Here is a 23848-nt window from a genome sequence, read left to right on the forward strand (position 1 = left end):
TGTTCATTTCTTAATTCATATATGTATCTATCTACTATTATATATATATATATATATATATATATATATATATATATATATATATATATATATATATTATATATATATATTATATATATATATATATATATATATATATATATATATATATATATATATATATATATGACTAAAGTCGAAAAAGGCCTTTCAGTACTCCATTGTTTCTTTTTCCCTCGTGGATTTTGTCTTTATGCTTTCATCACGTTCATTTTCGTCATTCACTTTATATATATATATATATATATATATATATATATATATATATATATATATATATATATATATATATGCGTTTTCTGGATACATACAAACTCCACGTGAGTAAACACTTGACCTTTTACCGACAAAGACTTAGCCAAGACATATGCCCAACGTTTAATGTTAAATCATTCATCTTTCTCAACAAACGTAACTAGAGGACGCAGAGGGTTACATTACAATGGCGAGTAGCAAGTGAACGTGAATAATGACGCTTACAACAGATTGTAAATCAATCACGGTGATGTGATAAATAGTCAAAATTAAAATGGTAAATATATGCAAGAACATACAAACTCGGCTGAGTAAACACTTGACCATCTGACAAAGACTGTGTTCATATGCTCAACGAAAATGTTAAATCATTCGCAACTCAACAAACGGTAACTAGAGGACGCTGGAGTTATTTTTAGGCTGGATGTTCAAGGGAACGTGAATAATGACGGCACAACAGAGAAATTGGTGGCCAACTAAAATTAAAATTCTCAAATAACAAGAACAGCAGAAATTGGCTGCTAACTGGGCATCTGATCATAACTGTGTTCTCTCACAAAATCATTTGAACCTCACAAACAGGTATCGGAAGTGCTGGAGTAATTTTAGGCTGGATGTTCACTTTTTGAAAGGATCATCAGCAGCACTTTGGTGGCAAAACCTCGTACAAATTCTCAGCAGATCCGAAGTATCTCGCATGCACGATATCACTTCAAGGATATTAAGGCATCTCTGTTTAGCCCTTTTGATTGTGTTTTGAATCTATGGCTATAAAATCAAGCACTGGGGAACTTTCAGACATTAAGCCCCTCATTTCCACAAAATCCTACCGGATACCTTTTTATATTTAAGTAATGTTTTTCCTACAATACTGTCATTCACTTCTACCACCATCACCCATTTACAATGAAATATCCAGATATAACTTGTAAACACCAGGGTATGTGAAAAATCGTGTTAGGTAAGGGGTGAATGGCACATTCTTTCTAGGATGTGCTTGGCAAACTACTGATAATCCTGATGTGAAAATATAAAATCCGATAACGTCGTGAGCTCTCTACGTATGGAGCTCATCCTTGATTCTGTAACCACAGTGTGAATTTGTCAGTGACCGTTGTCTTGTTTTAAGTTTTCTGTAAAAGAAAACTATTGAGATGGCTTTTTGTCTGTCCGTCCGCCCTCAGATCTTAAAAACCTCTGAGGCTAGAGGGCTGCAAATTGGTATGTTGATCATCCACCCTTCAATCATCAAACATACCAAATTGCAGCCCTCTAACCTCAGTGGTTTTTCTTTCATTTAAGGTTAAAGTTTGCCATGATCATGCACCTGGCACTGCTATAGGTGCAAACAACACAGGCCATCACCGGGCTGTGGCTGAGAGTTTCATACAGCATTATACGCTGTACAGAAAACTTGATTGCGCCGGGGAAACTTCAGCGCATTTTTTAATTGTTTTATTAGTAGAAATAATTTACAGCCACGTCTCATGACTATCCAACATCTGGCAGGTCACCAAGTGGACTGGAGGGAATTCCTCAGTAAGGAATCTTATTTCCTCTTCTTCTTCTTCTTCTTTTAACGTGCTTTTTTTCTCATTTGTATGGGGTAAGCACGATGCCTTCTTTGAAGGACTTTGATTTGGCTTTGGGGTAGACCGTAGTCTTGATCAGCTGCCCTGCCTGTCATTGGTTAGACCCCGGTAGCGTATGTACATGTACTATACCAGTCACTGGCGCCCTTTCTCCCAGCAGCGAGTTGTTGTTGCGCGGTTAGGTCGACAGTTCGAGACGTGTGAGGCGTCTGTTATGTTTTTAGGAGATGTTGGAGTGGCTTTGTTTTGTGTGTGTATTAGTCTGTAACACCCATTTGTTTTGAAGCAAACCTATCCGTTGATTACACACATAATCCTGGGGTGTCTATACAGATGAAAAATTGTCCGTCTCTCTAACCGGTCGGCTGTGGGTTTGAACCCGCGCCACAGATCTCTAAGAAGTCTGAAGCTGCTGCTCTAACTGACTTGGCCATCGAGGCTCTTAAGGAATCTTCTTTCCTCTGCTTCTTAAAATTTCTAACCGTTTTCTCCCCTCCATTTTTTTCTCTCTACTAGCACATTTTGGCACCGTTTCCCAACCATCTGTCAGCAGAAGTAGGTCAATCGGTATCCTCAAGAACTGTCGCCATTCTTTTTCATAGTTTTCATCAAGCCTGGTCTTTATATAGATGATGTCATGTACAGTACATCCTAGACTTTATCAATAATGGCAAAACTTTCCTAAGCTACTTTGACACAAAAACCTTTTCTATTTTTTTTTAAGAAATGGCTTCGTTTATTATTACCTCCAATTATAAAAAATACATTTCCTCTTCATTAACCCTAATCACCTCTCCATTAAATGCATGATTTCATTGGGAAGGTCATATACAATTAACTGTATATTCAGACTCTAAAGTAATAACTGCAATCACACACACACAACCTCATTCAAACTGCATGGTATCTAGTGGAGATATTTATTAAAAAAAAGTTACAAGTCCTCATTCTTAAGTATCCGTATCGTATGGATAATTGAGAATGAGGACTGTTTGTCCTAGACGGCTTGTAACTTTTCTGGATAAATATCTCCACTAGATACCATCCAGTTTGAATGAGGTCCTGCTAGTAATTGTACTATATAATACTAGTAATTGTATAATATAATATGCATATATAACACACTATATATATAAATGATTTGTTTAACCAGACCTCTGAACTCTTTTAGGTTCTTATAATATACACTATATATATAATATATATATATACATATATATATGTATATATATATATACTGTATAAATAATTATTTCATCCATTCTATTTGCGGACAAAACAATAAAACGTATGGCCCATCGCCGGGATAGACAGCTCAATTGAAGGGTAATTGCCCTAAACGATCAAATTGTTTCCAGCAGTTCCAATCAATTTAACGATGGAATGATTTTCGTGATAGCTTGCACAAATGAAAATGAAAGAACCAATTTTATGAAGTGAGCGTTTCTCAAATACAGAAACAAATTTAACGATATATGACCTATAAAAACAAACACACCCAATCCCACGGCGTTTTCAGCAGAAAAGTCCTCGGCAAATGTAGTAGTGCACCCATAATATTCTCTGTTTTTAACATTTATTATTATTATTATTTATTATTATTATTATTATTATTATTATTATCGTTATTCAGAAGATAAACCTTGTTCATATGGAACAAGCCTACAGGGGCCATTGACTTGAAACCCAAGTATCTGTCTTACTAAATATATGATTCGCAAGTTAGTTGTAATTAAAGGAGAAGAACATTACTTACCCATCTGTCAGTTTCGACTTAAAACCGAGTCACTTGAAATCCATTGGCTATGGGAAGCAGAGGGCAAAATAAACACCTGCTGAGTTTGGCAGCAATCAATGTTTATATTTATTTCATGTATCCTTATTGTCTACTCGTAGTCTTTCTTGATAAATATTCGGGGTGTCGAGGGCACAACATGATACACTTTAGTATATAAAAAAAACTAAGGCTGCATAGGTCAGATTGAGGTTCCTCTGACTTGGCCCACATAGACGTCGAGGTTCCTTAACCACAGTCGTGGATGTCTTTAAAGGTCCCTAATCTACATATGGAAGGCTGTGAAGTTCTCTTAACTTAGATCTTAAATTATTAAAAAGGTTTCTTAATGCAGGTAGTCCTGGATGGTCTTAAATATTTCAAAAGCTAAATTAGATGATAAATGGTTCTTAAGGATTCTTAGTCTAGATCCCAGATGTTGTTTCAGGGTAACTTAACTAATTTCTTTATATACTGTACGTGGATAATTCTCCTTGTTCATAAATGCTGAACCTGGAGAAAATTCTTGTTTCTTTTCCTTGATACCAATTTGTCTCGAGGTTACTTCATGTAATTCTTTTATTATGGTCATCACGTTTCCTTAAACCAGGGTTTGGACGGATATGATGGCCACTTAACCCAGATCCTAGACATTATGGTTCCTTATTCTTAACGCTGAATGATTATGGTTGATCTACTTAAACACAGGATCCCAACCACGTTCCAGGATGATCATCACGGTTCCTAAACCTAGGTCCTACAGGTTTATAAAGGTTCCTCAATCTAGACGCCAAGGTTCCTTAACCTAGATCTGGGAATGTCGTTAGGATTCTTTAGCCTAAATCCCTGATAGTCGTCAGCATCCGATGCAGCAGAGGATCCAGCGTCACTTCCTCTAACCTTTCGTCCAGTTGCTGGAAATCTAATTGCTCAACCAGGTCCCGTGGCTCTATCTCTACATCTTTAGCCGCTAAGAGATCTGGAAGGAAAAAACAATTGCTTGTGATTATACACTGAAGGCTAGCCGAGAGAGCCACAAGCCAAAAATAGCAGAGCTAAATATTCTGACATTTACATCAAATTACAAGAATCAAAAGCCCCAAATGAGAGTACTTAAGTATTTTGAAATGCACATCAGTCAAGACTAACAAAACTGGAATTTTATTCCGATAAGAAATGAAATTCTCATTTCTGAGATCAGCAATACATTTTTGGAACTTACCATAATTTTTTCTTTTTTTTGTCGAAAGTATCGTGAATATATAATAATATCACCTGGTTTCTATAATCTGTTATTTAGTGGGTATTACTAATGAATAACTTATTTATATATTTCTGAGTTTTCCGCAATTTCTGGGATTAACAGCAACGACAGTCAGTGAATTAAAATTAGAATATTTTTGAATTTGTTGTGAACTGGGACCAAAAAGGTTTATTTGAATTTGCAGTTACTCAAACTATCAATAAATAATGGGTCCACTAAAATTGGCAATAAACGTTGGGAGTTTACAGTGAGTTTTTGACCTGTAGAGGGGTGGGAGTGCAGGAATCAGCAGTGAATTTCGGTTTTGACCGAGTTCAGCAGGTCTCAACCATTGTGTTTTTGAGTTTGCAGTTAACTTCTAAAAAACTGTTTAGTTTTGCAATGAGTCGAAACCACAAGAAAAGTTTTCACTTTATAAAATCTTGGATTTTTTATTGAAACAAAAAACTGAAACAAAAAATAGCAAGTGATTAGCCACGAATGACTGGGTAGACTCACCGTAACAGAAGAGTCTCTCAGCAAAGGCAGCAATAAGGACAAAGAAGTCTTTGTCCATTGCCTCTTCAGGTAGAGGCACCATTGAGGTCAACTTCTCCAGCTGAGTTTCTGACAACTCCCCTCCAAGGGCGTCGCCCAGGGCTTTCCCGAAGTCGCTAGTCAATAAGCGTTCAATACGTATGCTCTGTTGGAATGAGGTGATTGTTATGCAGGTTATCACATTATGGAATTTCATTCCTTAATTGATGTTTAATTATGGATATTTCATTGTACTCTAGTCATAATCTTGAAGGATATAAGAGGGTAGAAGACAAGATAAATTTCAATATTAAATACATAATGGTAGGAATGTACACATAGCATCAAAACCTTAGAGCCATGCAAATTAAGCTGTGCAACTGATTTCCCATAACCCTAGTAACACATACATACATATACACACTTTTATATTATATACTCGTATATATATAATACATACATAATATATGTATAACAGAATCACGGAAATATGGAACGTGATGAATATATAAAGACAAAATCCATGAAGGAAAGAGAAACATTGGAGTGCTTCGAGGCCTTTCAACTGTCATCCTTTACTTAGCAGTCTGAAGAAATATAAAAATAAGTTTACAAATAAGCTCATATAAATGACACATGGGGATTACAAAGGAAAAAATATGTACCTGGAATCCAACACAATTGAAGAATTAGTAAAACTGCCAAAACATTATTAAATATTTAAGAGGTTTTACAGAGGATTAGGATCAACCGTTCAGAAGCAGGGACAGGACAATTAAAAGATTATGCAAGGAGGTGATTGACCACCAAAAATGTTATAAAAGTACAACTCCATAATTCTCTTTTTTTTTGTTAACAATAAATTTTTGCAAAATAAACATTTTTACAATTAAAAATTATATTAAATATATGAATACATAGAAAATATATATAAGGTAATAATTTATAATTAAGTCAGTGATTTTACCTTTTAAGTCATTCTTGAACATTTTCCTAATACAGGGGTCCAAATAATACATGACAGGGCTAAGGTTAAAATAACAGCTGGAAGTAAGCTGTATAATAGCGGATTTCAAAAGATTTCTTGACGAGAAATCTTTCGATCTGGCAATCACTGAACTTTCAGTCCAATTTATCCTGTGAGACTTTTCACTTATATGAATGAATATAACATTGGATGTTTGTCCAGTTTTGAATGAATACTTATGTTGCTTAATACGTACATCTACATCTTTGCTAGATTGGCCAATATAAAAAGAGGGGCAGTCCGAACATGGAATTTTATGTATTATATATGTTGTTGTTTTCTTTAGGGGTATTCTTTATTAACATTACTTTTAGTGTGTTATTATAGGAAAAAGCCAGGTTGACATTAAAAGATTTTAACAATGATTATGTTTTAAAAACCACTAAAATAAGTCACGCTAAGAATGTTCTTAGGGGTTTCTTACTCCATGTTACTTTCACTACAAAAACCTTTTGTGGGATTTATTATAACAAATATCTAGTATATGTGAAGGATAACATAAATCTGTCCCTATTTTTCTTGTGTATTCGATTTCTTGATCCAAAGAAATCCACAGAAAAATTAATATTTTGATATTAAGGTGATGGCCTGAATAAGAATGGACATAAGTTAAGTTGTTGGTTGGTTTCCTATAAATACTGAATTTGCAATGAAATGGTTATCTGTGTATTGAAACATCTAAGAAAGGGAGGCAACTGTCTTTTTCTAATTCTAAAGTAAACTTAACAGATGGTACATGGTTATTCAACTTAGAGAGCAAATCATTTACATCAATACCAGCAGGCAAAACAGCTAAAATATCGTCAACATATCTATACCACTTTAAAGGAGTATAAATGATATCAGGCAAATATCGTTTTTCAAAGAATTCCATACACAAGTTTGAGATGAGTGGGGATAAAGGGTTGCCCATTGCCATACCAAATATTTGTTGGTAAAATTCACCATTGAATATAAACTTACAATTACAAATACACAACCTAGTGAGTGAAGTAATATGACTTACCGGTAGAGGTAATTAATGATGGATTAGTTCATTAATAAGATACTCGAAAATAGAATCTATAAGGACTTTAGTAAAAAGAGAACAAACATCAAAACTAACGAATCTATCAGTGGGTCACAAAGTGATTTTGTTTAATTTATCAACTAATCTAGACAATTACAGTATATATGTGAGAATCGGAGATAGTTCCAAGTAACGGGGACAAGAGCTTGGTAATATATTTCGAAAGTTTATATATTTGAGCCAGCAGTGCTTTATTAGAAAAATGTTCAAGAATGACCTAAAAGATAAAATCACAGACTTAATTACAAATTAGTTACCTTATATATATCTTCTATGTATTCGTATGTTTAATATAATTTTTTATTTGTAAAAATGTTCATCTTGCAAAAATTGTTAATGTTTAAAAAAAAAAAGTATTACTGAGTTGTACTTTTATAGCATTTTTTGTGGTTAGTCACCTCATTGGATAATCTTTTAATTGTCCTGTCTCTGCTTCTGAACGGTTGATCCTAATCCTTTGTAATACCTCTTAAATATTTAACCCTGTTTTGTCAGTCCTACTAATTCTTCAATTGTGTTGGATTCCAGGTACATATTTTTTCCTATGTAATCCCCATGTGTCATTTATATGAGCTTATTTGTAAACTTATTTTTATATTTCTTCTTGATATATTTACTGTCCTAGCTGCCATGTATTCTGTATATTAGTATTAGTTATATATGAATGTTTTGTAATGTCAGATCACACAAGGATTAATAATACGCTTTTAATAATACATAGTGGGAGAAGAGATTCGTGTTAGACCAGATGTCGTGTTTTGATTCAGCTGTCATCGGTTAACATTAGAATGCCCGATGGAGTCATTTGGACTCCTTGTCACCATTCAAAGTGCTCCAGACTCGGTTCTTTCTCATATTTCACTGAATCCTTCAATGACTCTTAATGATTTGAGTATATTACATCATGCAACTGTAGAAGAATAGGTTGGATTACTTTAGACATTAATTTTTTTGTTTTTTTAATGGATGCCCAAGGGAGTCATTTTGACTCCTTTCAGTGGGACTCAAGTAAAAAATGTAAGTCTCGTTTTCTAATCATTTTTACACATTACGTATCCAAGACTTTAATATAATGGTTGTTTCATTATAGGCCTATAGATTTCTTCCTTCCAGATTTCCTAATTTTTTCGAGTCACTTTCCTCATGATTCAAGCAAATTTCCTACGTGCAACATTCAAGTAACATCATACTTGAACATTGCATTATCCTTGTATGGATACAATATTCTATATGTCTGGCAATAGTTGTTTGTTAGTGTCACCGATAGAAAAAACATTCAGCAAGTCATTTTCATGGAAGCATGGCGAGAAGAGGCCGTCTTTCGCAGGAGCAAATTCTTGCTATTCTAGCTGATATTCCTGAAGATGCAACCAATGGAGGAGCCCTATTTGAACAAAGGGAGAAATGTCACAACAGATAACTATTTTACATCTGTCAACTTAGCCAAGCAACTAAAGAAAAAGGGAACCAGTATAATAGGGACCATGAATAAAAACAGAAGAGAAGTAAGTGCCTGTCACAGTGAAAACCATGACAGACAAGTTGTACTCAACTAAGATTTACAAGTCTGATGATATGACTCTAACAGTTTATCAAGGAAAAGCTAAAAAAAAAATGTTGTTCTTAGCACACTCCATCAAGAACCTGTTCAAGCCAATAATGCAAAGAAGACACCAGAAACAATCAAATGTTACAACGATACTAAATATGGAGTTGACATTTTGGACCAAATGGCTCGAAAGTATTCAGTGAGAACAAGTACAAGGCGGTGGCATGTACATTCTTTTCAATACACCTTGGACCTGGCAGCAATAAATGCATGGGCTATCTATAAGGAAGTGACAAAGGAAAAAGTTACCAGGAAAGAGTTCCTTGAACAATTGTCAGAGGAATTACCAGAGGTAAATGTACAGTCAAGGAAGAAATTAGATGAGAAATGAAATAATCAAGGAAATGGAGAAAACAATGACCAAAGAGGAGACCTAAAGAAGTACTGCCAAGTGAAGACTCATTGTAAGAAGAATCGCACTATTGGTAGTGCACGAAATGTAAAAAAATCCTTATGTGGTACTTGCATTGCAAAAGTCATGCGCATGTGCAAAAGATGTGATATTGTGACATGGACTCAAATTGTAATTCATTTAGTTGCACATTGTATGATTACTAGGCTACTTTTTGTCTTTATTTCTAAGATCTCTTTAGTTTCTTCATGTTTGCAAGTACATTCCCAAAATTATAACAAAAATAAAAGTTATACTAGCCTAATCAACCGCTTATGATTTTTACCTGGGACCAATGACATGAGAATTATTTTTCAGTAAAATTACACTGTTTGTATACATGACAATAACGAATGTAAAAATTTATAATACAATTAAGATATTTGAATAAATATAAAAAAATATATAGGGGTCAAAATGACTCTGACTAGGAATCAAAGACACCACTAAATTTAAGCATCCTTAATTATAACAAAAGAACATTATAAGCAATAATATTACATTGTTTGGATACAAAACTGTAAAGAACGCAAGAAATCATAATAAAAAATGCAAAATATTTCAGGAAATATCTGTAAAAAACATAGGAGTCAAAATGACTCCCTTTGGGGATTCAAGCACATTGCTAGATCTGGGCATCCTAGTGTTGAGACAAGCAAGCACTTTGTTTTAAGTTAAACGCTGACAGGTCGGGGTAACAGTCGAGTCGTGTTGAGATTTCATTATGAGCTTTGTCCCATATGACTTTTTTCGCGAAATACGAACAAGTTATTACACCGAAGCACATGGCAATTGCGTCATGTTTAGGATTACATTGCTCTGATCACGTCCCATATTGATTTTCTGTTCGAGTCACGTATACGCCTTCTCATTGAGGGTAAAAGCACGTATCGATCGGTTAAGTCATGTTTTGTAAGATTGCAGTTCAAAACGTTTTGCTCTGGAAGTGACGTCATCTTCCTTTTCTAGAACCTTTTCTCATATCGCGTTCCCAAAATGTCTTAATAATGACGTCATCTGATTGTTTCACTTATAGCTGGAATCCTAAAGTTTGCTCATTTTGATTTCAGAGACCGTTCCTGTGGTCCCCCCCCTCCTCCTCTCTCTCTCTCTCTCTTCAAAAGAGAGACGTAATTAACATAAAATATTTGTGTGGTCATTGATATTAAACTTAGCTTTTGAGACCTGAATGTAAGAAAAGTGTATATATTTGTAACGGCGCCTATGAGAAGCTGTTTTGTGAATCTCAAGCAGCTGCATTTTGGGTGATTTTGTGAAAGTTTTCACAAGCTTTTACTTATCATTACCATGGTAAAATAAGGTATATTAAGATTTTTGCCTTAGTGAAATTGTTTTTGGTAAATATTTTGTGTATTTTTGTGTTTTCTTCTGTTTGCAGTTCCTGATTTTTCACATTTTATATACTGGTGATTTATCATTTATTTACTAAGCTCTTTAAGTATTTCCTTATAAGTTAACATTGCATACCTGATTTAATTTTCATTTACTAATATTTTCTTTTCAAATCTTGAGTAATTTTTGAGTTTAAATTTTGCTTGATTTAATTTCTTGATAAATTAACCTTTGTAATTTAATTTATGAATTAATGAAATTCTGTGTTGTTTTCAAGCAACAGTAAATTTTTTCAGATTGTGAATTCTAATTATAAATTTTGAATTTAAAAATAAATTTTTGTATTTAAGATTTTTAAAAAGTGTTTCATTTATTGACCACCAATGAATAGGATTAATTGTGTGCATAAGGCAAAGTGATACACATGTTTTGTTCCTTTAGTTTTGCTGAAGTGAATTAAGACCAGGGAAACAGTTAAAGTTGTTTGATGGAGTGATGCCCTTTTACTCCAGTATATTTCTTGTTTAATTGTTGATACCTCACACTTGATTTGATAAACTTAGTTTGATTTTCACGTAATTAATAAGCTTTTAAGGGATCACTGTTACCTTTAGAGTGCTAAGTCGTAAATTTTATTATTATAAGAGTTCAGGTATCTGGCTGAAGTGAAATGAGGTCAATTTTTAAATTCTGTGATTAGTTGTGCAATAACCAGGTGCTTGGAACACTTCGTGACAATATATAAATATATTATATATATACAGACAATATATATAAATATATATATATATATATATATATATATATATATATTATATATATATATATATATATATATATTATATAGTATATATATATATATATATATATATATATATATATATATATATATATATATATATATATATATATATAGCCAGAAGAGTGCAACGAAGCAATTTCCTAGTTTTTAGGGATGAAGGTGCTAGCTCCACAGCTTTTTCCTGAACCCAAAAGAAGAAGGTACCCATTTACAGCTAGTTGACCTAATAAAGCAGAGCACCACAACGGTCAGCCAAGGATCCCCCGCCTGTTGTGGTGGGGTCACCAAATCCTGTGCCAAACATACATATATATAAACACACAGTTTGACCCTCATACACGGCATACCTTTAGGTTTCTAGCGAAACAGACAAGGCCACTAGCTACCTGCAGACAAAGAATGACAAGGAGTGGAATGGGGCGGGGAAGGGGGAGGGAGGGGGAGATGCACGACAAACCCCTGCAACACAGGGTAGGGGATGTGGTCACTCCAAGAATTGGGGAGGATTTTGACATCAAAATTCAACCAGCCAACCTGTCTCGACAACAGATTTCTTGCCAGTATTGGAACTGGGTTTGGAATGTAAAATTTAGGCCAACGGTCAAGTGTTGGGACCTATGAGGTCACTCAGCGCTAAAAGGGAAATTGAGAGAAAAGAAGGGTTGAAAGGTGTAACAGGAGGAAAACCTCGTAGTTGCACTATGAAATAACTGTTAGCAGAGGGTGCAGAATAAAACAGAAGAAAGAGAAAATGAACGGAGGTATGGTAAAATGAATGCATGACGTTGCAGCTAGGGGGCGAAGGAACCCTGAAAAGAACTTCAATTAATGCCTACAGTGCACCGTGTGAGGTACAATGACGGCACTAACCCCCTACGAGTTCTTGCCAGTACTTATCAAGTTAATCATTTTGCCTTCCACTGGGGTCCCTCTAGAGTGCTTCATTGGGGGGTGGGTAGAACTCTCGGCTAGCACGCTGTTGGCCCAGCGTTCGAATCTCCGACCGGCCAGTGAAGAATTAGAGGAATTTATTTCTGGTGATAGAAATTCATTTCTCGTCATAATGTGGTTCGGATTCCACAATAAGCTGTAGGTCCCGTTGCTAGGTAACCAGTTGGTTGTTAGCCTCGTAAAATAAATCTAATCCTTCGGGCCAGCCCTCTCTAGGAGAGCTGTTAATCAGCTCAGTGGTCTAGTTAAACTAAGATATACTTAACTTTAAAACCTAATCTGATGGATATAGGAATACGTTAACAGGAAGACTGGAATTCGGAACTGTTCAAGTGATCAGTTGTCGACTGTCAGATGAACATTTACTCCCACACTCCCACACCTCTTATACAGAGCTTGCTTGAGCAATGACAATCTTTCCCAACATAAGATTAGAGGGCAATTAATTCACTAAGACAAATATTTTCAAGGTTACGGGGCTATACAAATACATCTCAAGTGTGCGCGTTTGTAGCAGCTTTCGCAACAGGCATGAGTTTCAGAAATTAAATTGGTTATTTTGTTAAGTATGTAATAACTTATAGAGATGGTCAGATCCAATTCTTATGTTTGCAAAAACATAATTATTTGTTTGATGTCTGTTGTACTTTCAATCATACACTGAATACTCTTAAGCCGCAATCAGTTATGAAATTGGGAGTCGTACAAATTTAATGTTTTCATGAGCCATGTCCTTTAGCATTTAATGTTGAAATTTTGGGCTGCCGCTGATGAAATGATTTTTTCTATTTTGCGTTAATGTAACAGGAAGCCATAAATAATGATAATGAATGGGGCCACCAAAATGATACACTCGACACCTCTTGAACCGTTACGAGATCTGGTAAAAATATCCCTTACGTCAAACTCATTAAATTTCAACTGCTTATTTTCTTCGCATATCGTCTGGAGACACACAATCAACGGTGTCTTACTCACACTCCATGGGCACTTAAGCCTGAGCTCTAAACCTCTTAGCAACTCAAGATATAATCGCTCGCTCTCTCTCTCTCTCACTCTTTCTGGTATACGTATCTTTCACCATTTGACTGTTCCTCCGACAGGGGTGGCCACAGAGGGTGTTAATCTTCTGGTTCTCAAAAAATACTTCTGGGATGAGGTTGCCAGCCATAGCCTACACCATGACAGCAGCGCCCGCAGTTGACTAACTACATGTATCTTATTAACTGCTCAGGCCAACAGGGGTATAACACTATATATATATATATATATATATATATATATATATATATATATATATATATATATATATATATATATATATATATATATATATAATCAGAAAGCTACAAACGTCCTTTAATATCAATTCACTCTACCTCCAGGAAGTAATATATTTTCATATATGTTACCGAAGGGGAATTTTAGGTGATAATAAGTCCACCGTCCGTGGGATCGAACCAGCGACGGACGAGGAATCAGGACTACAGTGACACACTAACCAGTCGGCCACAAGGGAGGTATAAATGAATACCATCTCCCATCAACCCACCCGTCGAACTCAGGTGTTTTGCATTTGGAGAGATATCCACCCCCTCTGCCATGTTGACCGTGTAGTGCGTTTGTCGCACGTAGCCATATTATGACTATTTATCACATCACCGTGATTCATATACAATCAGAAAGCTACAAACGTCCTTTAATATCCAATTCACTCTACCTCGGAAGTAATATATTTTCATATATGTTACCGAAGGGGAATTTTAGGTGATAATAAGTCCACAGTCCCGTGGGATCGAACCAGCGACGGACGAGGAATCAGGACTACAGTGACACACTAACCAGTCGGCCACAAGGGAGGTATAAATGAATACCATCTCCCATCAACCCACCCGTCGAACTCAGGTGTTTTGCGTTTGGAGACGATATCCACCCACCTCTGCCATGTTGACCGTGTAGTGCGTTTGTCGACGTAGCCATATTATGACTATTTATCACATCACGTGATTCATATACAATCAGAAAGCTACAAACGTCCTTTAATATCCAATTCACTCTACCTCGGAAGTAATATATTTTCATATATGTTACCGAAAGGGAATTTTAGGTGATAATAAGTCCACCGTCCCGTGGGATCGAACCAGCGACGGACGAGGAATCAGGACTACAGTGACACACTAACCAGTCGGCCACAAGGGAGGTATAAATGAATACCATCTCCCATCAACCCACCCGTCGAACTCAGGTGTTTTGCGTTTGGAGCGATATCCACCCACCTCTGCCATGTTGACCGTGTAGTGCGTTTGTCGCACGTAGCCATATTATGACTATTTATCACATCACCGTGATTCATATACAATCAGAAAGCTACAAACGTCCTTTAATATCAATTCACTCTACCTCCGGAAGTAATATATTTTCATATATGTTACCGAAGGGGAATTTTTAGGTGATAATAAGTCCACCGTCCCGTGGGATCGAACCAGCGACGGACGAGGAATCAGGACTACAGTGACACACTAACCAGTCGGCCACAAGGGAGGTATAAATGAATACCATCTCCCATCAACCCACCCGTCGAACTCAGGTGTTTTGCGTTTGGAGACGATATCCACCCACCTCTGCCATGTTGACCGTGTAGTGCGTTTGTCGCTTGACGAAGCCATATTATGACTATTTATCACATCACCGTGATTCATATACAATCAGAAAGCTACAAACGTCCTTTAATATCCAATTCACTCTACCTCGAAGTAATATATTTTCATATATGTTACCGAAGGGGAATTTTTAGGTGATAATAAGTCCACCGTCCGTGGGATCGAACCAGCGACGGACGAGGAATCAGGACTACAGTGACACACTAACCAGTCGGCCACAAGGGAGGTATAAATGAATACCATCTCCCATCAACCCACCCGTCGAACTCAGGTGTTTTGCGTTTGGAGACGATATCCACCCACCTCTGCCATGTTGACCGTGTAGTGCGTTTGTCGCACGTAGCCATATTATGACTATTTATCACATCACCGTGATTCATATACAATCAGAAAGCTACAAACGTCCTTTAATATCCAATTCACTCTACCTCGGAAGTAATATATTTTCATATATGTTACCGAAGGGGAATTTTAGGTGATAATAAGTCCACCGTCCCGTGGGATCGAACCAGCGACGGACGAGGAATCAGGACTACAGTGACACACTAACCAGTCGGCCACAAGGAGGTATAAATGAATACCATCTCCCATCAACCCACCCGTCGAACTCAGGTGTTTTGGCGTTTGGAGACGATATCCACCCACCTCTGCCATGTTGACCGTGTAGTGCGTTTGTCGCACGTAGCCATATTATGACTATTTATCACATCACCGTGATTCATATACAATCAGAAAGCTACAAACGTCCTTTAATATCCAATTCACTCTACCTCGGAAGTAATATATTTTCATATATGTTACGAAGGGAATTTTTAGGTGATAATAAGTCCACCGTCCGTGGGATCGAACCAGCGACGGACGAGGAATCAGGACTACAGTGACACACTAACCAGTCGGCCACAAGGGAGGTATAAATGAATACCATCTCCCATCAACCCACCCGTCGAACTCAGGTGTTTTGCGTTTGGAGACGATATCCACCCACCTCTGCCATGTTGACCGTGTAGTGCGTTTGTCGCACGTAGCCATATTATGACTATTTATCACATCACCGTGATTCATATACAATCAGAAAGCTACAAACGTCCTTTAATATCCAATTCACTCTACCTCGGAAGTAATATATTTTCATATATGTTACCGAAGGGGAATTTTTAGGTGATAATAAGTCCACCGTCCCGTGGGATCGAACCAGCGACGGACGAGGAATCAGGACTACAGTGACACACTAACCAGTCGGCCACAAGGGAGGTATAAATGAATACCATCTCCCATCAACCCACCCGTCGAACTCAGGTGTTTTGCGTTTGGAGACGATATCCACCCACCTCTGCCATGTTGACCGTGTAGTGCGTTTGTCGCATCGAGCCATATTATGACTATTTATCACATCACCGTGATTCATATACAATCAGAAAGCTACAAACGTCCTTTAATATCCAATTCACTCTACCTCGGAAGTAATATATTTTCATATATATGTTACCGAAGGGGAATTTTAGGTGATAATAAGTCCACCGTCCGTGGGATCGAACCAGCGACGGACGAGGAATCAGGACTACAGTGACACACTAACCAGTCGGCCACAAGGGAGGTATAAATGAATACCATCTCCCATCAACCCACCCGTCGAACTCAGGTGTTTTGCGTTTGGAGACGATATCCACCCACCTCTGCCATGTTGACCGTGTAGTGCGTTTGTCGCACGTAGCCATATTATGACTATTTATCACATCACCGTGATTCATATACAATCAGAAAGCTACAAACGTCCTTTAATATCCAATTCACTCTACCTCGGAAGTAATATATTTTCATATATGTTACCGAAGGGGAATTTTTAGGTGATAATAAGTCCACCGTCCCGTGGGATCGAACCAGCGACGGACGAGGAATCAGGACTACAGTGACACACTAACCAGTCGGCCACAAGGGAGGTATAAATGAATACCATCTCCCATCAACCCACCCGTCGAACTCAGGTGTTTCGGCGTTTGGAGACGATATCCACCCACCTCTGCCATGTTGACCGTGTAGTGCGTTTGTCGCACGTAGCCATATTATGACTATTTATCACATCACCGTGATTCATATACAATCAGAAAGCTACAAACGTCCTTTAATATCCAATTCACTCTACCTCGGAAGTAATATATTTTCATATATGTTACGAAGGGAATTTTAGGTGATAATAAGTCCACCGTCCGTGGGATCGAACCAGCGACGGACGAGGAATCAGGACTACAGTGACACACTAACCAGTCGGCCACAAGGGAGGTATAAATGAATACCATCTCCCATCAACCCACCCGTCGAACTCAGGTGTTTTGCGTTTGGAGACGATATCCACCCACCTCTGCCATGTTGACCGTGTAGTGCGTTTGTCGCACGTAGCCATATTATGACTATTTATCACATCACCGTGATTCATATACAATCAGAAAGCTACAAACGTCCTTTAATATCCAATTCACTCTACCTCCGGAAGTAATATATTTTCATATATGTTACCGAAGGGAATTTTTAGGTGATAATAAGTCCACCGTCCTGTGGGATCGAACCAGCGACGGACGAGGAATCAGGACTACAGTGACACACTAACCAGTCGGCCACAAGGGAGGTATAAATGAATACCATCTCCCATCAACCCACCCGTCGAACTCAGGTGTTTTGCGTTTGGAGACGATATCCACCCACCTCTGCCATGTTGACCGTGTAGTGCGTTTGTCGCATCGTAGCCATATTATGACTATTTATCACATCACCGTGATTCATATACAATCAGAAAGCTACAAACGTCCTTTAATATCCAATTCACTCTACCTCGGAAGTAATATATTTTCATATATGTTACCGAAGGAATTTTAGGTGATAATAAGTCCACCGTCCCGTGGGATCGAACCAGCGACGGACGAGGAATCAGGACTACAGTGACACACTAACCAGTCGGCCACAAGGGAGGTATAAATGAATACCATCTCCCATCAACCCACCCGTCGAACTCAGGTGTTTTGCGTTTGGAGACGATATCCACCACCTCTGCCATGTTGACCGTGTGTCGTTTGTCGCATCGTAGCCATATTATGACTATTTATCACATCACCGTGATTCATATACAATCAGAAAGCTACAAACGTCCTTTAATATCCAATTCACTCTACCTCGGAAGTAATATATTTTCATATATGTTACCGAAGGGAATTTTAGTGATAATAAGTCCACCGTCCCGTGGGATCGAACCAGCGACGGACGAGGAATCAGGACTACAGTGACACACTAACCAGTCGGCCACAAAGGTAGGTATAAATGAATACCATCTCCCATCAACCCACCCGTCGAACTCAGGTGTTTTGCGTTTTGGAGACGATATCCACCCACCTCTGCCATGTTGACCGTGTAGTGCGTTTGTCGCACGTAGCCATAATATGACTATTTATCACATCACCGTGATTCATATACAATCAGAAAGCTACAAACGTCCTTTAATATCCAATTCACTCTACCTCGGAAGTAATATATTTTCATATATGTTACCGAAGGAATTTTAGGTGATAATAAGTCCACCGTCCCGTGGGATCGAACCAGCGACGGACGAGGAATCAGGACTACAGTGACACACTAACCAGTCGGCCACAAAGGGAGGTATAAATGAATACCATCTCCCATCAACCCACCCGTCGAACTCAGGTGTTTTGCGTTTGGAGACGATATCCACCACCTCTGCCATGTTGACCGTGTAGTGCGTTTGTCGCATGCGTAGCCATATTATGACTATTTATCACATCACCGTGATTCATATACAATCAGAAAGCTACAAACGTCCTTTAATATCCAATTCACTCTACCTCGGAAGTAATATATTTTCATATATGTTACCGAAGGGAATTTTTAGGTGATAATAAGTCCACCGTCCCGTGGGATCGAACCAGCGACGGACGAGGAATCAGGACTACAGTGACACACTAGCCAGTCGGCCACAAGGGAGGTATAAATGAATACCATCTCCCATCAACCCACCCGTCAAACTCAGGTGTTTTGCGTTTGGAGACGATATCCACCCACCTCTGCCATGTTGACCGTGTAGTGCGTTTGTCGCATGCGTAGCCATATTATGACTATTTATCACATCACCGTGATTCATATACAATCAGAAAGCTACAAACGTCCTTTAATATCCAATTCACTCTACCTCGGAAGTAATATATTTTCATATATGTTGCCGAAGGGGAATTTTTAGGTGATAATAAGTCCACCGTCCCGTGGGATCGAACCAGCGACGGACGAGGAATCAGGACTACAGTGACACACTAACCAGTCGGCCACAAGGGAGGTATAAATGAATACCATCTCCCATCAACCCACCCGTCGAACTCAGGTGTTTTGCGTTTGGAGACGATATCCACCCACCTCTGCCATGTTGACCGTGTAGTGCGTTTGTCGCACGTAGCCATATTATGACTATTTATCACATCACCGTGATTCATATACAATCAGAAAGCTACAAACGTCCTTTAATATCCAATTCACTCTACCTCGGAAGTAATATATTTTCATATATGTTACCGAAGGGGAATTTTTAGGTGATAATAAGTCCACCGTCCCGGGGATCGAACCAGCGACGGACGAGGAATCAGGACTACAGTGACACACTAACCAGTCGGCCACAAGGGAGGTATAAATGAATACCATCTCCCATCAACCCACCCGTCGAACTCAGGTGTTTTGCGTTTGGAGACGATATCCACCCACCTCTGCCATGTTGACCGTAGTGCGTTTGTCGCACGTAGCCATATTATGACTATTTATCACATCACCGTGATTCATATACAATCAGAAAGCTACAAACGTCCTTTAATATCCAATTCACTCTACCTCGAAGTAATATATTTTCATATATGTTACCGAAGGGAATTTTAGGTGATAATAAGTCCACCGTCCCGTGGGATCGAACCAGCGACGGACGAGGAATCAGGACTACAGTGACACACTAACCAGTCGGCCACAAGGGAGGTATAAAGGAATACCATCTCCCATCAACCCACCCGTCGAACTCAGGTGTTTTGCGTTTGCAGACGATATCCACCCACCTCTGCCATGTTGACCGTGTAGTGCGTTTGTCGCACGTAGCCATATTATGACTATTTATCACATCACCGTGATTCATATACAATCAGAAAGCTACAAACGTCCTTTAATATCCAATTCACTCTACCTCGGAAGTAATATATTTTCATATATATTTACCGAAGGGGAATTTTAGGTGATAATAAGTCCACCGTCCCGTGGGATCGAACCAGCGTCAGGACTACAGACACACTAACCAGTCGGCCACAAGAGGTATAAATGAATACCATCTCCCATCAACCCACCCGTCGAACTCAGGTGTTTTGCGTTTGGAGACGATATCCACCCACCTCTGCCATGTTGACCGTGTGAGTGCGTTTGTCGTAGCCATATTATGACTATTTATCACATCACCGTGATTCATATACAATCAGAAAGCTACAAACGTCCTTTAATATCCAATTCACTCTACCTCGGAAGTAATATATTTTCATATATGTTACTGGAATTTTTAGGTGATAATAAGTCCACATTCCGTGATCGAACCAGCGACGGACGAGAATCAGGACTACAGTGACACACTAACCAGTCGGCCACAAGGGAGGTATAAAGGAATACCATCTCCCATCAACCCACCCGTCGAACTCAGGTGTTTTGCGTTTGGAGACGATATCCACCCACCTCTGCCATGTTGACCGTGTAGTGCGTTTGTCGCATCGTAGCCATATTATGACTATTTATCACATCACCGTGATTCATATACAATCAGAAAGCTACAAACGTCCTTTAATATCCAATTCACTCTACCTCGGAAGTAATATATTTTCATATATGTTACCGAAGGGGAATTTTTAGGTGATAATAAGTCCACCGTCCCGTGGGATCGAACCAGCGACGGACGAGGAATCAGGACTACAGTGACACACTAACCAGTCGGCCACAAGGGAGGTATAAATGAATACCATCTCCCATCAACCCACCCGTCGAACTCAGGTGTTTTGCGTTTGTATCCACCCACCTCTGCCATGTTGACTGTGTGCGTTTGTCGCATTGTGACTATTTATCACATCACCGTGATTCATATACAATCAGAAAGCTACAAACGTCCTTTAATATCCAATTCACTCTACCTCGATATTTTCATATATGTTACGAAGGAATTTTTAGGTGATAATAAGTCCACCGTCCCCGTGGGATCGAACCAGCGACGGACGAGGAATCAGGACTACAGTGACACACTAACCAGTCGGCCACAAAGGGAGGTATAAAGAATACCATCTCCCATCAACCCACCCGTCGAACTCAGGTGTTTTGTTTGCAGACGATATCCACCCACCTCTGCCATGTTGACCGTGTAGTGCGTTTGTCGGTAATATGACTATTTATCACATCACCGTCATATACAATCAGAAAGCTACAAACGTCCTTTAATATCCACACTCTACCTCGGAGTAATATATTTTCATATATGTTGCCGAGGGGAATTTTAGGTGATAATAAGTCCACCGTCCGTGGAATCGAACCAGCGACGGACGAGGAATCAGGACTACAGTGACACACTAACCAGTCGGCCAAAGGGGTATAAATGAATACCATCTCCCATCAACCCACCCGTCGAACTCAGGTGTTTTGCGTTTGGAGACGATATCCACCCACCTCTGCCATGTTGACCGTGTGTGCGTTTGTCTGTAGCCATATTATGACTATTTATCACATCACCGTGATTCATATACAATCAGCTCCGTCCTTTAATATCAATTCACTCTACCTCAGGTAATATATTTTCATATATGTTACTTTTAGGTGATAATAAGTCCACCGTCCGTGGGATCCGGCACGGACGGGAATCAGGACTACAGTGACACACTAACCAGTCGGCCACAAGGAGGTATAAAATACCATCTCCCATCAACCCCCGTCGGTAACATATATGAAAATATATTACTTCCGAGGTAGAGTGAATTGGATATTAAAGGACGTTTGTAGCTTTCTGATTGTATATGAATCACGGTGATGTGATAAATAGTCATAATATACGCGATGCGAAAAACGTCTACGGTCAACATGGCAGAGGTGGGTGGATATCGCCTCCAAACGCAAAACACCTGAGTTCGACGGGTGGGTTGATGGGAGATGGTATTCATTTATACCTCCTTGTGGCCGACTGGTTAGTGTGTCACTGTAGTCCTGATTCCTCGTCCGTCGCTGGTTCGATCCCATGGGACGGTGGACTTATTATCACCTAAAAATTCCTCTGATATGAAAATATATTACTAGTCAGTGAATTGATATTAAAGGACGTTTGTAGCTTTCTGATTGTATATGAATCACGCAGTGTGATAAATATATATATATATATATATATATATATATATATATATATATATATATATATATACAGTATATATATAAAACAAGTGGTTGAGCTCATGATTAACCTCGAGAATACGTAAAAGGAAAGCGTAATGTATTTTAATAAGAGCTGAATCAGTATCTCTACCAGGAAAACTTGTCAGAACCCGGATATACCTCCTACGCTTCTCAGTATTAGCAACAGGAAAAAAAATGGCTTTAAAGGCAGCCAAGACGTCATCAAAGCTTGAAATGGCACTTGACTTGGCAGGATGTGGTCTCATACTTAGCCTCTCTCAAAACCTCTCTTGTAACAATTCCTCGAACTTTACTGCAGACGGACTCTCCTGGGAGCTGCTGAGGAAACTGACGACGTGCAAATACAAGGTAAAATAAATTATACCAACCTCCAAGTCCCTGTGTTTCGTGAAGACCATTGAATGCAGCTGCCGACGGGACGTCCTCAGACGCATGTATTTTTTCAGGTAGTCCACGGTGCCGAGGCCTGCAAACAGTTAAAGTGTCTGAAGTGATGAGTCACTTAGTAATTACCACTATTCAGTTGACTAGCTAATTATACATATATATATGCGCTCAAAACTCCCTCTCGTTATATAAAATATCTGTCTGTCTATTTACACTCTCTCCATATATATATATATATATATATATATATATATATATATATATATATATATATATATATATATATATATATATATATATATATATATATATATATATATATTATACATACATATACTGTATATACATATATATACACACACAAATATATAAATATACATATATATATATACACACATATATATATACATATACATATATATATATATATATATATATATATATATATATATATATATATATATATATATTAGCATAAATGATTGTTTTCAAGGATATGAAAACAAACGCAATTTTTTTCAACGTATTTTCCATATCGTAAACCTTCCATAAAAACGATATCTGCGTTATTGGCATCAGCATATGGAGAGTATTACTGACGATGACAAGGACGAGATCAAACAATAACATGCAATGGCGTTAAGTCAGTCAGTGAGCTGCTTTGTGCTGTGACTCTTGAGTAATTTCCGGGACAGAGTCGTTAC

General features: G+C 38.1%; 1 protein-coding gene across 2 annotated transcripts in view; it reads right to left on the reverse strand.

Moving 5' to 3' along the window:
* Positions 1-3722: 3722 nt before the first annotated feature.
* Positions 3723-23848, reverse strand: part of LOC136853094 (uncharacterized) — a 188968-nt gene continuing 168842 nt past the window's right edge. For both annotated transcript variants that reach the window (XM_067128408.1, XM_067128407.1), the window contains 3 exons: positions 23126-23223; positions 5423-5606; positions 3723-4639 (listed from right to left, as the gene is read on the reverse strand). In XM_067128408.1, coding sequence (XP_066984509.1) covers positions 4494-4639; positions 5423-5606; positions 23126-23223 — 428 coding nt within the window. In that variant the 3' untranslated portion in view covers positions 3723-4493. The remainder of the gene's footprint in view (positions 4640-5422; positions 5607-23125; positions 23224-23848) is intronic.

The sequence above is a fragment of the Macrobrachium rosenbergii genome, chromosome 26, assembly GCF_040412425.1.
Source record: "Macrobrachium rosenbergii isolate ZJJX-2024 chromosome 26, ASM4041242v1, whole genome shotgun sequence".
Taxonomy (NCBI): Eukaryota; Metazoa; Arthropoda; class Malacostraca; order Decapoda; family Palaemonidae; genus Macrobrachium; species Macrobrachium rosenbergii.